This window comes from Pelodiscus sinensis, chromosome 6 (assembly GCF_052426305.1).
Source record: "Pelodiscus sinensis isolate ZL-2025 chromosome 6, ASM5242630v1, whole genome shotgun sequence".
NCBI lineage: Eukaryota > Metazoa > Chordata > Testudines > Trionychidae > Pelodiscus > Pelodiscus sinensis.
The window spans coordinates 23,697,820-23,714,822 of record NC_143057.1 but is presented as its reverse complement, the minus strand read 5'-3'; the positions used below and the strand labels follow the sequence as shown (position 1 = coordinate 23,714,822).

The 17,003-nt window shown below is 43.8% G+C and overlaps 1 protein-coding gene and 1 long non-coding RNA gene across 6 annotated transcripts in view; one reads left to right on the top strand and one right to left on the bottom strand.

Moving 5' to 3' along the window:
• Positions 1–15,915, bottom strand: part of ZDHHC21 (zDHHC palmitoyltransferase 21) — an 85,638-nt gene extending 69,723 nt beyond the window's left edge. Inside the window, exons 1-4 of one of the 4 annotated variants that reach the window (XM_075931557.2) lie at positions 15,759–15,895; positions 5,559–5,663; positions 4,176–4,379; positions 2,330–2,428 (exon numbers count right to left, since the gene is read on the bottom strand). In XM_075931557.2, coding sequence (XP_075787672.1) covers positions 2,330–2,428; positions 4,176–4,329 — 253 coding nt within the window. In that variant the 5' untranslated portion in view covers positions 4,330–4,379; positions 5,559–5,663; positions 15,759–15,895. Of the gene's footprint in view, positions 1–2,329; positions 2,429–4,175; positions 4,380–5,558; positions 5,664–15,758 lie in introns of all 4 variants that reach the window. The other 3 variants (XR_012904628.2, XM_075931558.2, XM_075931555.2) reach the window with 3 other exon arrangements.
• Positions 15,916–16,035: 120 nt separating this feature from the next.
• LOC149524129 (uncharacterized) overlaps positions 16,036–17,003 on the top strand; it is a 95,378-nt gene continuing 94,410 nt past the window's right edge. For both annotated transcript variants that reach the window (XR_016349848.1, XR_016349847.1), the window contains exon 1: positions 16,036–16,178. This is a non-coding gene — a long non-coding RNA (uncharacterized LOC149524129). The remainder of the gene's footprint in view (positions 16,179–17,003) is intronic.

Genomic DNA, 17,003 nt, shown 5'->3' with positions numbered 1-17,003 from the left:
CGTCCAGACTCCCCCGATCTGCCGACAAACAGCTGATCGGCAGATCGGGGCAGCCATTTAAATTTAAATGAAGCCGCGATTATTTTAATCGCGGCTTCATTTCCCTCTTCCGATCTGGCTAATCTACATGCCTCCGTCGAAGGAGGCATGTAGTCTAGACACACCCATAGGGTGGGGGAAATGTAACAGACTGGCAATCTCCTAGCCACTGGAGACAAGTGAGTCTTCCACCTTCTAAGGGGAGCCTGCAGATAGGCCCCAACTGGGGGGAAACTGAACTAATAGTGCCTCAGCTCAAACTAAAAGGACTTATATAAGGAACAAACTAAGAACACAGGTCCTGAACCCCTCCAGAAATAAAAAAAGAGAAGAAACAAAACGGGGAAGGAAATGGACACACTGGCGGAGGTGAGATCTCAAGGTCTCACATCCTATGTGGTATTCCAGATTTAGCTGCAGGTGGTGATATCGCCTGACTACCTGTCTCTGGCCTGGCCAGGTCAGGACATATTTTAGGATTAGTTAGAAATTTCTGGGGTCTTGGAGACGATGAGGGTGGCAGGCAATGATACTGAAGCTCACTTTTTCCATTTCTCTGCCCGAGGGTTCTATTGTTGATGGTCCTGGCTTTGCTGTCCCTGGCTAGTAGGAGCTGCCCCTTCTTCTCCAGGTGTAGGTTCTCCTTGTTGTCAGAGGACTTGTCATTGTCTTGTTAGTGGGATCGTTGCTAAATAAATTCTCATGGAATGAATAAGTAGTCTACCTGGCACTGGACTCTTTGTTTTTTTTAGTATGTTTGCTTTAAGCCTTAGCCTTTCTGCTGCCATTGAGCTTTATACCTCTAAAGGCCAATGCCAGGCTAGTTTCCCAGTTGAGCCTGTACCACTAACAGAAATTGTTTGCTCAGGGACAGGAAGGTGTAGTTGTTTTTAGCCTGGGCAGCATGCTGAGTCATGTAGACATTTCCATTGACTAAGAGGGTGGTTCATTCTCCATGCCTTATTCATTTAGTGAGCTCTGCAGATACTGCTGACAACTAGGCAATTAGGGATAAATGTGACAATGTTCTTGCATCTAGTTCTATTAGTGACAGTACTGAGACAAAAAAATATCGTAGTTATGTATTGAGTAAGCTCTGTAGAGCTGAGCAGATTGATACAGTGAGACATTTTTTGTGTGGTATAACTAATATTTGAAAACTAGCTTTGGGTATTTCTGAACCTCCTGTTAACAACAGTTGTCTTATTAAAGAGTGAAATCTTTATGACACTGGCTTTATGGGAACAGATTGTAAATCAGTTTCCATCTGGCATTATTACTAGTTTAGTGAGCTTGGGTACTGGGCTTCTGTATTACCAGTGTGCAACTGTCATTTTTCAGCAAAATGGAAAAGATGGAAGCTGCCAGCAGGCGGCTCAAAAAGTGCCAAACTGAATTTTAAAATTTGTTCCATACATCATTTCTATACAGTATGAAGTGTTTCCCTATGTAAACTTTCAGAATGAATTTCAATGAAAACTGGTGTAGTTTTTCTATGTTTTTTTTCAGATTTAAAATAAAAAAGATGAAGGCACTTGTTAAAAATAGAAATCATAGACTAATGATTTTGGATTTATTCCATACCATCTTTACTATGCTAATATGACAGCCTTATTCAATACTTTAGCAGTTTGTCCTTTTTCTGTATCTTTAATAAAAGGTTAAAAAGGATTTTTGAGTTTGCCATGGTACTAAACAGACAGAGGTCTCTGCATACCAAAACCCAAACTATGTTTAAAACTACTTAATGTTAGATAATTTCTGGGTCAAGTTAACACCTTAACTCTTTGGGGCCATATATTCCACCCACATCAATAGTGCAACACCCTGTCATATTACTAGAGAGAAGAGTAATGCTTTGGCTTCTGGGGAAAACAGTTAAGTTTTAAATAAATCTTCACATATACTTTTCCAAACCAACTCATGTTGATGTCCAAAAATCTCCCATGGTGATTCACTAAGGCCTACATCACAGGACATAGTATCCCTTCCTACTAATGGGCTATGCGGATTGGTAGAGTAGTACAGAGAGGTACTTGGATTATTCCGGTACTGTTTAGGAACCTTAACTTCTCAAAGCAGCCAATGATATCCAGCACAGAGGCCATCTCGATCACACAACCTCACTCATCTCTATCATAACAGCATCAACACTAGATTTATCAAATCCTGTCTGGCTTTCAAAGAAGTGGTTGCAAACAAGAGTATTCAACAGCTATTAAAACTAATATTACAGATTATTTAAAGCAACCAATAATGTATTATTTAGAAACATTTTGCAATATAGTACCTGTAAGGGGTATCTTTGGCCTTTCAGGTAGTTTTCCTGGATCAGCAATGGAGGCTCTCAATAACGAAACTATACAAAACAATGAGACTAAATAATAGCCTGAAAAACAAATACATAAATATGCAGAATATTACATCAAGTATATCTTTGGCAAAAGACTGCATGGCTTAATGTTTCACATTTACATCAGTTCCAGCTAGGGATGTTAAAGGGTTAATTGGTTATCTGGTAAGCATCACTTTCATGGGTGATACTTAGCAGGTAACGGTAAACTGGTATGTGGGGAACAGCCCCTCCTCCCAAACTCTGCACAGGGTTGCCAGCTCCCAGCCCACGCCCACTGAGAGCCAACAGACCCACAAGGGGTTGGGTACCAGCAGCCCCATGCAGGACTGGAAGCAGCTGGACTGGAGCAGAACCTCTCCACAGGCGTTGGGGGGAGCACTCCAACCCAGCTGAGCTAGAGTGGCCCCCCACCATTCCCATTTAATCAGTTAATGTTTAACCGGTTAACTAATTAAACGGGATTTTACATCTTTAGTTCCAGCACACCAAAAGAGTACTTTATAGGAATGAGGCAAGACAACAGAATAGTGCAAAAAAATAAAAAGAAGCTGCAATAATTGGTAGATTTGAAAAGTAAATCTGATTTAAACAAACGCAACTTAATTAACATGTAAAGCATAATTGTATTTATGCATATAAATACTGCATATATACATCACTCACCACACAAAACCTTTAAAGGAACATTTAAGATTTAAAGCTTCAGAGGGGTACCCAAGTTAGTCTGTAACAGGAAAAACTAAAAAAAAACAAATAGTCTGGTAGCACTTTAAAGACTAGCAAAATACGTAGATTGTATCATGAGCTTTCATGGGCACAGCCCACTTCTTCAGATGACCGGAGTCATACACATATATTAAGACTGCAAAGTCAAAGACACAAAAGTTATAAAAATAACAAAATTAAAGTTGCCTATGCAAATTTAACTGGGCTCTTTGTACAACTGCATTACGGTAGTCTTTAATTTCATGATTGCTTTATATTTTTTCCACAGAACTGCTGCCTCATCCAGCACACAAAATGGACAGTGCTCACTGAATGAGCAGGTGATTAATATTTGTTTTCTTCTCATTGTTCATTTACTACACACCATTCAAACACTGCTATGAAGACCAAATTAATTAGTTTTGTCATGAGTTTTTCTAACCAAGGGGTTTCGTTCGAACTAACACGTCCTGGTGCGCACTTTCACTTTGGAAACAGCTGGCCTCTGGAGTAACGTGCCGGTGAGATCATGCTAATGAAGCGCGGGATATTTAAATCTCCGCTTCACTGACTATTTCGAATGCCTGCATTTGCATCCCTAGTTCGAACTAGGGTGCAAGTGTAGACATACCCTAACAGCGTTTAAAAAAGAGCTAGATAAATTCATGGAGGTTAGGTCCATAAAAGGTTATTAGCCAGGGGGTAAGGAATGGTGCCCCTGACCTCTGTTAGTCAAAGGCTGGAGAAGGATGGCAGGAGACAAATCGCTTCATCATTGTCTTCAGTCCACCTCCTCTGGGGCACCTGGCACTGGCCACTGTCGGCAGACAGGATACTGGGCTAGATGGACTTTTGATCTGACCCAGTATGGCCGTTCTTATGTTATTTTATTTAAAAAATGAGGAGGAACTTGGATTTTTAAGAGTTGTCATGAAGATGGATTTTTGTTGGATTGCTCCCTTCCTTTGGAATTCTGGAACTTGACATTGCGTAGATCAGAGTAGGTGCTATTGCCCACAGATACCATTTTTTAAAAACTCAATACAAGAGAGAGACTGGACTCAATGCAACTTACACAATATTGGAGCAGCTGAAGTATGTCCTTCTTCATAGTGAGGAAAGAGGATAATTTGGGGAATGAAGAGTGTGTTGTACAGCCAGACAAAGATAATCATGCCCATGCAGCACCACCCTTGTGGATCAAACACAAAATGAATTTGTAGCCCCATTGTACATGATCTGAAGACAGCTTGCCACGTTCAGGGAGGAAACGATGATCCTAAAAAACAAACAAAAGCAAAACCACCCAGTAAGTCAAAATAGTAACATGAAAGCTTCATTCCTGGCTATCATAAAGTTAATAAATACTCATAAAATGTTCCCTGTACATCCAGAAGCATAACTGTCTTTGGTTCATGCACAGGTTTGGTGTGCATCGGATGCAAGCTTCTAAATGTTTCAAAGCTTCGTGCCCAGAGTTCATGCACTACCACGGATTATACAATCTCGGTTTCTTTTTTATTGTAAACATTTCATTGTCTATTACTTAACTTGTACCATGAAGGTAAGTGAAGGCACAAAGGATATAAAACCTGAAGAGGACTGCCAATCGAAAATAGGTGCATTTTCAAAGATAATCATCTAGCCCAGGGGTGAGCAAGATACGGCCCGCAGACAAGATCCAGCTTGCCAAGTGGTTTGATCCAACCCATAGCCTGCCCCGCCGTGCCCCCGCTTCCAGGCCAATTGAGACCAGAGGGGGAGGAGGGAGCCCACAAAGTCTCCTCCCCCGACCAGGGGTGCACAGCACCACAGGGAACTGCTAGCTGTTCAAAATGGCTGTCTCGTCCATCTTGGAGTCATGTGTCCCACTAGGGCGGGGGAGGGAGACTTTGCATACTCCCCCGACCCCCGAGGGAATCGGGGTAAAGGAGTGTGCGAAGTTTCCTCCCCCCACCAGGGGTGTGCGGCACCAGAGAGAACCACCAGCTGTGCAAAATGGCCACTAGTTCCCTCTGGGTGCAGCACACCCTGCATGAGATGGGAGAGGGGAAAGAAACCTACGGGGGAGCGTGCAAAGTTTCCTCCCCCATGCACGTAATGCTTAGAGGGGACCGCTCCTTGTGCCTGAGGCCCCGCCCTTCTGCTTAGGCCCCACCCCATCACCTAAATCCCCGCCACCACTACCAACATCGGTGAAGTGGTCCCTCTTCAAAAATTATTGCCCACCCCAATCTAGCCAATGATTTTAGGAAAACTCAGTAGTTCTGAGTGTAAATCTGTCAGTAGGATAGCATATAGGTTGGTTATCATAAAAAAGAATCTCTTTCTCTCTTTTTAAACTAAGCCAAACAGATGGATGTGGGACTACCATATGTCTCATTCCATCCTGCTGTGCCACCCAAATTGTGAAAGATTATTTATATTTAATCTCTTTAAAAATTAAATCCTCACATACTTCTGTAAGAATTTGCTGTTAAATCTCTTCATTGATCATATCCTCTTTCATTCCTTTTTAAATGCTGAAAGCAGAAGGAATTGCACTTTCATAAACATTTTTCCCCTAAAAGGCAATATGGCAAAAATTATTTATAAGGTAAATAGGTCAGTCACAATTTGATCTCTTAGCCCTTTTGCTCACCCTTAATTTCCATCATATCGATGATTTACAATATAACCACATAACCTTTATGAAATCATGCCACAGGCCCTCTTCTGCCTGCCCCCTGCTAAATCGATCCTCCTCTACACCAAGTGACTGCAGATATTCCATTTCTTTATTTATGGTGGAAAAGCAGCTAATGTGGAAAGAAGCACAAAAGTTCCTTCCCTTCCTCCCTATCTTTACTGCAAAGCTTTTAAAATCTAAGGCTATGTCTACACTGCAGGCTTCTTGCGCAAGAACTGTTTTGCGGAAGAGTTCTTGTGCAAAAGGTCTTCCACAAGAGCGCGTCCACACTGCCATGTGCTTTTGCACAAGAGATGTGCTTCTGGGGAAGAGCGTCCATGGCAGTGTGGATGCTCTCTTGCGCAAGGAAGCTCTGATGACCATTTTAGCCATAGAGGTTTCGTGTGCAAGAAATTCATGTTGCCTGTCTACACTGCCTTCTTGTGGAAGAGCTCTTGCGCAAGAGGGCTTATTCCTCATGGGGAGAAGAATAACTATTCCGGAAGAAGCCATTTTCCGACGTTGTACTGTAAATTTACTTGCACAAGAATGCACATGCAGTGTAGACGCTCTGCAAGTTTTTCCGTAAGAACAGTTGTTCTTGCACAAAAAGCCTGCAGTGTAGACGTAGCCTAAAAGAGACTCCCTCCTTCTAGATTTTACTCCTGTGTCAGTTGGGCAAAATCGTCTGATTTATGAAATGCCCTGAGAGCTGTCCTTTTATTCCAACTTCTTTTTCATGGAGATAGTGGGATGAAGAAATGAGATTATATTGTACCTTATAGGGAGATGAGAGACAAAAGAATTTGTAAATCATTTATTTTATACATAGCAGAACACAGCTGTAATCTAAAGTGGATTGGATGGTCTCTTTTTCTATCTAGTTATTAATACAAGATTGTTACCTATCATCCATTTCTGAGTGGCTTTTTGTAGTCTAATTTTAAAATCCCAAGTGAATGGACTTTAAGCACTCAAGAGCCCAATACATTTCCCTATCACAACATTTTTGCTGATATTCACAGATTTCTTCAATTTCTATTCCTCCTGCAAGATATTTAAGTATTTTTATTTTGTTAAGTCTCTCAGACAAACTATACATATTTGAAATTTTAATTTTTCATAAGCTCACGTTCATTTTTTTTTCTTTTTCTTGAAAGAAATTCAGTAATGAAAACAAAATTTTAGATGTGGTTGCATGAAAGCTATGTAGAGAAGAATTATTACCTCTATGTTCTCTGAGGAGATGCCACTGAACAAGCCGCTTAATATTGCAACAGACTTCATTGCCATCACATCGCTCTACAATCATGTCCAATTTGTTGTCCATAATCATTAGTACATCAGCATTAGTGTTTACTAGGTTTACCAGCTCTGCACAAGCGTGTTTCAGATTTCCCTCAACATCTATCAATTTCCATTTTTTCCAACACCTGTTGCATTTTGTTGTTTTCTACCATGTCTCCAACATCTTTACATCTAGGCTCTTTTCTATTGTTTGACTTGTCCTTGCTTGTAGTTACAACTCCTCAATTTCATTAGCATTTTTTTCTTCTTTTTCCCAGATAATTAATCAAGGCTAGACCTAAACAAGCTGCTTGACACATTCCTATCCCTAGTCTGTGTGCTGCCATTTATCATAGCCATTTGTTTATTGTTTTATAGCACTTTCCAATTCTCAATAGCATTCACATCCAAGGTACTTGGAGTTACATTTTTAGGTAAGATGGAAATTATTGGATTCATTTTATTTTATTTTATTTTATTTTATTTTAAATAAAGCAATTAGGTGTGTCTGGCAATATTTATGTTTTAGAAAGCTATGTTTCCAATGGTCTATAAATGTTTACTAATTTGATGGTAAGCTTGTTTTTGAAAAAAAAATCTGTTTTACTTTTTCCCCCGATCTTCTGGATCTTCTCAATTAGCCTAAGGTTTTAAAAATAATCTGCATATTTGATAGCTAATACATAAAACAGGATTTCATATCTATTATCAGGACCATTTAGTTATTGAACATTCAGTTTTTCCATTCTCTTTTCTGCTCTTTGACATGGAGGTTTTTGTTTGTTTTAAATGTAATGTTCTTTCTTCAATGATGGTTCAAATTCTTCTACAATACTTTTCTTTATAGTGTGCACATTTTATCAAGGAGCTCAGTATTTCATTGATGTACATCATAGAACATAGGGTCAGAAGAGACCTCTGGAGCATAGTTCCTGCTAAGGTGCATGCCTGTGCAGCCACACACAAAAAATTCTTCCCCCGCCCATCTCCTCTGGAGAACCGCACAGCAGTAGTCACAGGCTCCGGTGAGTAGGGCCTGCTAAGACGGGGTGGTGAGGGAGCCACTAGGGAAGGGGCCCGGACCTGCCACAGCCACATGGTGGGGGTGAGCGGATGCCTGCTCCGGTGACCAGGGCTGCCATGTGGGGGGGGGGGGAGAGGGAGGGCAGGGCCTGTTCCGGTGGTTGGGGCCGGGAACTGGACTTGCCGCATGGCGGGTTGGGGGGGAGTGGGAAATGTGCTCCAGCAGCTGGGAACAAGGCATGCTGCATGGCAGGGGAGGGAGGAGTTTCTGCTCTGGTGGCCGTCTGTGTTAATAAATTGGGTGCCATCGTGGCACACATCCAAAACAGTACACGTGACCTCAATATTGGTGCACAAGTCAAAACTCACACTGCTCTGGAGGTCACCAAGTCCAAAACACTGCCCAAAGCAGGACCAACCCTAATTAAATCATTCCAGGCAGGGCTTTATCATGCTGGCACTTAAAAACCTCTAGGGATGGAGATTCCACCACCTACCTAGGTAACCCATTCCAGTGCTTCACTACCCTCCCCGTAAAATAGTTTTTCTTAATATCCAACCTAGTCCTCCCCCACTGCAACTTAAGACCATTGTTCCTCTTTCTGTCATCTGTCACTACTGAGAACAGCCTCTCTCCATCCTCTTTGGAACCTCCCTTCAGGTAGCTGAAGGCTGTTATCAAATCCCCCCTCCATTCTTCTCTTCTGTATAACAGGCCCAAATCCCTCAGCCTCTTCTCAGAAGTCATGTTTTCCAGCCTCCTAATAGTTTTTATTGCCCTTTGCTGGACTTTCTCCAATGCATCCACCATCCTTTCTGTAATGGGCCCAGAACTGGACGCGATACTCCAGATGTGGCCTCACCAGTGCTGAATAAAGGGGAATAATCACTTCTCTAGATCTGCTGGCAATGCTGCTCCTAAGGCACGCTAATATGCCATTTGCCTTCTCGGCTACAGGGACACAGTGTTGACAATTACACCATTATCATTCTCTTACTTGTTTGCCAATGAATATTTGTTCTCCTTCCAATAAAAAAAATCATTTGTCAGTTGCAAGAATTTTTTCTAGAGGAGTAACCACTATGTAAGCCATCAGATGCCCCAAAAATAGGCCCTCATTTAAAAAAAAATAAGTTAGCAGTCCTTATACTTGTGAATCTTCTAAACAAACTGATGGGCTATGTCTACACTCGCGGCTTCTTGCGCGATAAATATGCAAATGAGGCTAAGCGTGGAATATTGCCAACCCTCATTTGCATATCTAATGAGCTGCCATTTCTGCAGAAGAGGCTCTTGCGCCAGAAGGAGCTATCTACACTGCCTCTTCTTGCGCAAGAAATACCCTCTTGCGCAATGCCGTTACACCAATTATTTTCAGGAATAACCGCATTGCGCAAGAGGGGGCAGTGTAGACAGCTCCTTCTGGCGCAAGAGCCACTTCTGCAAAAAAATGGAGGCTCATTAGGTATGCAAATGAGGCTCGACAATATTCCATGCTTAGCCTCATTTGCATATTTCTCGTGCAAGAAGCCGCGAATGTAGACATAGCCATGTAGTGCTTTGTTCCTAAATCTATAAACAGCTTCAGAGTTACTGTTACAACTCAGCTCTCAAAAGTAGCAGTACAGGAATGAAAATGTAATTTCTGCTCAGTTTAATTGCTGTTATTCCTAACTTTGTGAGCAAGTGTGAAACTGACAAGAAGCAAGCTAGTTTTAGTAGGCTGCTGTTTGGGAAGAGCAAAAGAAGAACTAAAACTACCCAAAGGAGGAAAAGGATCCTGATGTCCAATAAAATAGAGTTTGGAAGGAAGTGAGAAGGATTCAGCATCAGAAACCTCTATGCCATAAGACAAGTACTGGACAGTGTTACCCCAAAAATATTCTCACTGGAGACCACCCAGGATTACACTAGTATGGGTTAATTTGCACTAGGTAATACTAAAGAGGAGCGAGCAGCCACCAAAGGTTTAAATTAAAGAAGATACAGATCTCTCTCTCACACACACACTCACACTCACTCCTGTGCTCAGGCACTCACACAGGCATATGGGTTGCAGAAGAAGCCAAGGCATGTAGATTCTGGAGGGTCTGTCTGGGAAAGCTAGTAAGGAGGAGAGACACTGGAGAGGAGTTTCTTAGGAGCAAGGGAAGAAAGAGAGAGTCTCACATATGCTCCCTCTCCTTATATTGTGTCTGAATTGCCCCTGTGACTCATTCACCTCCTTCTCAAGGGAGCATGTCCAGATTGTGATGACTCACTTCCATGTGGTCCATTGTTCCCAGTCTTCTTCAAACACATCCCCATTCACTCAGGGGAGAATGCAGCTTAGAGAAAGTTACAAGAGAGTTACAAAGATTACAAAGTTTGAGAAAGATCACAATGAGTTGCAGTTTAAAACCTTAGACCTTACAGTTTAGTGTAGTTTCAGAAAATCCATGTATATAATCATAGAATACTAGGACTGGAAGGGACCTTGAGACGTCATCAAGTCCAGTCCCCTGCCCTCATGGCAGGACCAAATACTGTCTAGACCATCCCCGATAGACATTTATCTAACATACTCTTAAATATCTCCAGAGATGGAGATTCCATAACCTCCCTGGGCAATTTATTCCAGTGTTTGACTACCCTGACAGTTAGGAACTTTTTCCTAATGGACAACCTAAACCTCCCTTGCTGCAGTTTAAGCCCATTGCTTCTTGTTCTATCCTCAGAGGCCAAGATGAACAAGTTTTCTCCCTCCTCCTTATGACACCCTTTTAGATACCTGAAAACAGCTATCCTGTCCCCCCTCAATCTTCTCTTTTCTAAACTAAACAAACCTAATTCTTTCAGCCTTCCTTCACAGGTCATGTTCTCCAGAACTTTAATCATTCTTGTTGCTCTTCTCTGGACCTTCTCCAGTTTCTCCACATCTTTCTTGAAATGTGGTGCTCAGAACTGGACACAATACTCCAAGGTTATGTCTACACTGGCATGATTTTCCGGAAATGCTTTTAAAGGAAAAGTTTTCCCTTAAAAGCATTTTCGGAAAAGCGCGTCTAGATTGGCAGGACGCTTTTCCGCAAAAGCACTTTTTGTGGAAGAGCGTCCGTGGCCAATCTAGACGCGCTTTTCCGCAAAAAAGCCCCGATCGCCACTTTCACAATCGGGGCTTTTTTGCGGAAAACAAATCTCTGCTGTCTACACTGGCCCTTTTGCGCAAAAGTTTTTCGGAAACAGACTTTTGCTCGAATGGGAGCAGCATAGTATTTCCGCAAAAGCACTGACAAACTTACATGAGATCGTCAGTGCTTTTGCGGAAATTCAAGCGGCCAAGTGTAGACAGCTGGCGAATCAAGTGGTGCCTTGGCCAGTGCCAGTCCAAAGAAGGGGAGTGCCTCATCACAGCAGGCTTCCCTCACAAGGACAACTGCCTGGTCAATGCTGGAGGCTTAAAGACAACTGCCCAAGGTGGTGGTACAGTTAATTCAATTAAGTCTCTGATAGCCCCAAAAGTATTAGGCATTGCAGGCTCGATCAACTCCACCTCTACGTGATCAGTGAGGGAGCTTATGTTTGGGGCTGCCACATGCGTGGGGCTGTGCAGGCTTCTGCTGCAGTCTCCATCACCCCACTCCCTACTCCTCCCATTCCTCCCATGCAGGATCCTGCTTAATTGGTAGGTTAACTGATTAACCAAAATTTTATATTTCCAGCAGTGTATATAACAAAATAGTATTTTTCATTTCACCTAATACAAAAACACTAGCGCAGTCATGAAAGTTGATCTTACAAATGTAGCATTATGTAGGAAAAAAAAGCACATAAAAAAAAACCATGTAAAGCTTTAGAGCCTATAAGTCCACGCAGTCCTACTTCTTGCTCAGCCAATTGCTGAGACAAACACGTTTTACATTTGCAGGAGATAATGCTGCCCATTTTTTGTTTACGATGTCACCTAAAAGTGAGAACAGGTATTCACATGGTACTGTTGTAACCAGTTTCACAAAATATGTATGTGCCAGATGTGGTACGGCTACATATGTCTTTTCGTGCTTCAACCACCATTACTGGGGACATGCAACCACGCTGATGACAAGTTCTGCTCAATGATGTCCAAAGCAGGCCAACATATGCTCCTTTTATTATCTGAGTCACATGCCACCAGCAGAAGGTTGATTTTCTTTTTTGGTGTTTCAGGGTCTGTAGTTTACGCTTTCGAGTGTTACTCTTTCAAGACTTCTGAAATAATGCTCCACCATTCCTCTGAAGATTTTGAAAGGCATGTCAGATACTTAAACCTTGGGTCAAGTGCTCTAGCTATCTTTAGAAATCTCACATTTGTACCTTCTTTGTGTTTTGGGTGCCACGGTAAGGTGGTGCTCAAGAGACTGGGTGGTAATCAGTGATCCACGGGCCAGAATCGGTTTGCCAGGGTTAGCCTCTGGTGGGCCACCAAACACTTTATTTACCTGAGCATCTACAGGTACGGCCACTCGCAACTCCCACTGGCCACGGTTCGCTTTTCCCAGTGAATGGGAGCTATGGGAAGCTGTGCAGGCTGGGCCACCAGGTAGTGGCCACCTCAACCAACTTACATGTAGGACTTGCGGGGCCCAGGACAGCCTCTGGGAGTATATGGGGGGGTGGAGGGGCCTGGTGCAAGATGGTGGCAGGCGTCAGGCCCCTTCACATTCACTGAGGCTGGAATCGGAGCAAGCCTACTTTGCTCCTTTGCCCATCTCCCAGTGCACTGTGCTTCGCTTCATTGTGGCAGAGGGAAGAGGAGCATCCTAACCCTGGCCCACTCTGCTCCCATGAGCAATGCAGGGCTCAGGGGAGCAAATAGGAACAGGCTAGGGCCAGACGCTCTGCTTCCCGCCACCGTGGTAAAGCAAACCACAGCAGGCTAGAAAATGGGTAGGGGAGTGGAGCAGGCTGCTAAAGGGGTCCAGCTCCTACTGCCGCAGTGAGTGAAGGGGGCTTAAACCCTGCTGCCATCCTACCAGGTCCCCAATGTAATCCCCTGGCTGTTCTAGTTACCCCTTTCACTAAATCCGGTACTCCACTTAAAATGTAATCAAGAATTTTCTCTGCTCTCGTGGGTTCCAGAACTAGCTGCTCTAAGAAGCAGTCATTAATGCATCTAGTCTCTGCATCCAATCCTGAGGTGACATGTAGCAACTCAATATGGGTCCATATGTACAGTGAAACCTTTGGCTGTGTCCAGACTCAGGGGTTTTTTCGAAAAAAGTAGCCTTTTTTCGAAAAAAACTTCACCTGCGTCTAGACTGCAGCCACGTTCTTTCGAAATTAAATTGAAAGAATGCGGCTTTTCTTTCGACGGTGGTAAACCTAATTCCACGAGGAAGAACGCCTTCTTTCGAAAGTGCTCTTTCGAAAGAAGGCGTTCTTGACAGCAAACAGGCTTTTTAGAAAGAGAGCATCCAGACTCACTGGGTGCTTTCTTTTGAAAAAGCGGCTTGCTTTTTCGAAATTCCGCGTGCAGTCTAGACGCGCTCTTTCGAAAGAGGCTCTTTCGAAAGTATCTTTCGAAAGAGCCTCTTTCGAAAGAGGCTTGCAGTCTAGACATAGCCTTTGTTATCCGGCATTCTGTTAACCAGAAAACTTTGTTAACTGGCATTGCTCCCAGCCACAATACTGTCACATCTTCAGGCGCACAGACCTGGCTTGGTTTACCATGAGTGGCTTAACAATTTTTTATTTAAAAAGTACTTTAACTCAAAATAGAAATGGGAGACCAACTGCCTCACACTACAAAACTACCAGTATTAAAAACTTGAGTTTTACTATTATTGTCCATTGGTTTTTCCTAGGTTGCTGGGACCCTCAGATAATCGGAATGCTCCAATCCCCCAGCATACCAGATAACACAGGTTTTACTGTACTATGCATACTTATTATCCCTTATCAGAAGAGTAATCATGAAAGAAATTTTGTACTTGAATGTAACAATTTAATAGCCCTTTAATTATATTATTTTCAAAAGCTACTTGATTGAAGAGTAATAAAAACATAAGGCTAGCTAAGCTGTTCATTTTTTCAGTTTAGCGAAACTGTTATTTCTATCAATAATATTTCCCTTGCCATGGTAATCAAATGACATAAGTACCTGCATTTTTTGCCATGAGTAAAAACTCATGGAATGGATTTTGCAAATATTTAGACAAGTGACTGTATTCAAGAGAGACATCCCACTGAACTGAGCTGAAACAGATATTGATTTCAACACTTAATGTGTCTGCAATATTGCCCTAGTTATCAACAAATACAAGTCATGGTCTTTCCACTTCCAAAACACTGACCAAAGACCTGATCTTGGGCTGATCCATGTGAGTCAAGTTATTTAAATACAGAAGAATTTGCAGGATCGGGATGTTCAATCCCAGTGAAGTGAAGAAATCTTATTTCACATTTCCAGTCATTAAGGTTGCAATGGAAACATGACTAGGTCTGCCATTAACATTTCTTCAACTGGCAGAACAACAATGATGACAACAAATGCCAGTCATTTAACAAGTCATTGATTTAGGACAAGAGCATGGGAAACAACTAATCACACTGAAAAAGAACAGAGAGCTTCTTCATAGCTATTCAGAGTTACACAACCATTGCTGAGGTGTTCGAAGGCCTTGTAGATACTAACAAAATCTGATTCCTATTTATTAGCTACAGAAATACTCGAAAGCTAATAAAAAGTTTATTTCCATCTACGAACGAACATACTGCGCAGTTTAAGAAACAACATGTAACTGCGGTGAAATGTGCAAGACTGAAAGCCCCCAAGTCACACACTCTCCCCACACTTGCACACCACTCCCCTGGCCAGGCTCCCAACTCACACATCCCCCCCATACACACACTCCTGTAGACACACACACACACACACACTCACTCTCTTCTATACAGACACACACACACAATCCTCTATACAGGCACACACACTCTTCTATACACACACACACACACACTCCCCTACACATGCGCACACACACGCTCACACATTCCTCTAAACACACAGACACACACACACTTCTATACACACACACACTCCTCTATACAGACACACATACTCCCCTACACGTGCGCGCACACACACACACACACACACACTCCTCTACACACACACGCTCACACATTCCTCTAAACACACAGACACGCACACACTTCTATACACACACACTCCCCTACACGCGCACACACACACGCACCCTTCTACACACTCACACTCCCCTACATGTGCACACACACATTTCTATACACACACTCCTCTATATACACACACACACCCCTAAACGCGCGCGCGCACACACACACACAGAGACACACACGCTCTTCTATACACACACACGTTCCCCTACACGCGCGCACACACACACACACACACACTCCTATACACACACCACACTCCTCTATACACACACAGAGACACACACACAGACACACACGCTCTTCTATACACACACACGTCCCCCTACACGCCCGGGCGCGCGCGCACACACACACACACACTTCTATGCAGACACACACACTCCCACATCCCGACACGCTCCCGCCCGCCCGCCAGGTCCCCTTTCCCTCAGCCCTTGCCCCTCTTCCTGGCGCCCCCGCCCACCGCCTCGTCCCCGCGGGGATCCCCACAGCGCCCCCTCCCCGCCCAAGGCAGAACTGACCGGTACGAGGGGGCTGCCCCGCCCCAGAAGGAGCCACTCGGACCGCTCGCGCGCGCCGAACCAACCGCAACCTCTGCCTCCTCCACCCGCGTCCCCCAGCTTCCGCTTCCGCGGTGCTGCCCGCATGCGCGCGCGCGGAGGGTGGCGGGGCCCGGCCCAGGCTCGGCGAGAGAGGGGGGCGGGGCGGGCGCTGAGCCGGGACGGTCTTTGCGCGGCTGCGGCGGGGCGCGTTCCAGGCCCGCCCGCCCTTTCCTGTGGCTCAGCCGGCCGCGCCCGGCGGGAGTGGCAGCGGGGGCCGGGCCGGGCCGGAGCCATGGTCGGGGCGAACCCCGGTGATAAACCTCGGAGTCAGACTTTCGACGCCCAGTAGGTTGCCACCCCCGAGTGCCCCAAACGCGCGTGGCCTCGGGCATCCCTAAGGTAATGGGGCAGGCTTTAAAAAAATCACAGGATCAAGAAAAAACAGGAGGATGCAGCACTGTAAAGACTAACAACCTGGTTTATTAGGTGATGAGCTTTGCCAGTTTTGTGCACCTATTCACTCTGCTGATACCATCATTGGACCTAACCAATGATCAACCATATGAAGAAACTCGCACAGATACAGACAGACTAACACGGCTACATTTCTATCACTATTCTACATGCAAGGCACTACATTTAGCCGTTTGGAATGGAAATCCATCAACCATATGAAGAAACTCGCACAGATACAGACAGACTAACACGGCTACATTTCTATCACTGGACCTAACCAAGTGAGTTATAAGATCAAGAACCCATATTCCTGCTCCTCCAGCAATATAATTTATGCTATCATGTGCTGAAAGTGTCCACCTGCTATGTACATTGGACAAAGGTCTCAGACACTTTGCCAAAGGATCAATGCCCACAAAGCAGATATTAGACAGGCTCACAAAGAAAAAACAGTTTCTTGCCATTTCAACCAGAAAGGACACTGTCTCAGCGACTTAATTACCTGCATCCTGCTTCAAAGACCTTTTAACACCCGACTTGAAAGAGAATCCTCTGAACTGTCATTCATGCTTAAATTTCACACTTTATGCCTAGATCTTAACAAAGACACTAATTACCTTACCCATTACAAAAAAGAGCTTCCCCAATTATCACTTCTAATATCATTATCTCACCGACATTTACCTCCCCCCCCCAATCCTCCTTCTGTTCTGAAATTTGATTTGTCCTTTTCATTTTTTTGATTGTATCCTTTGGTATATATGGTCA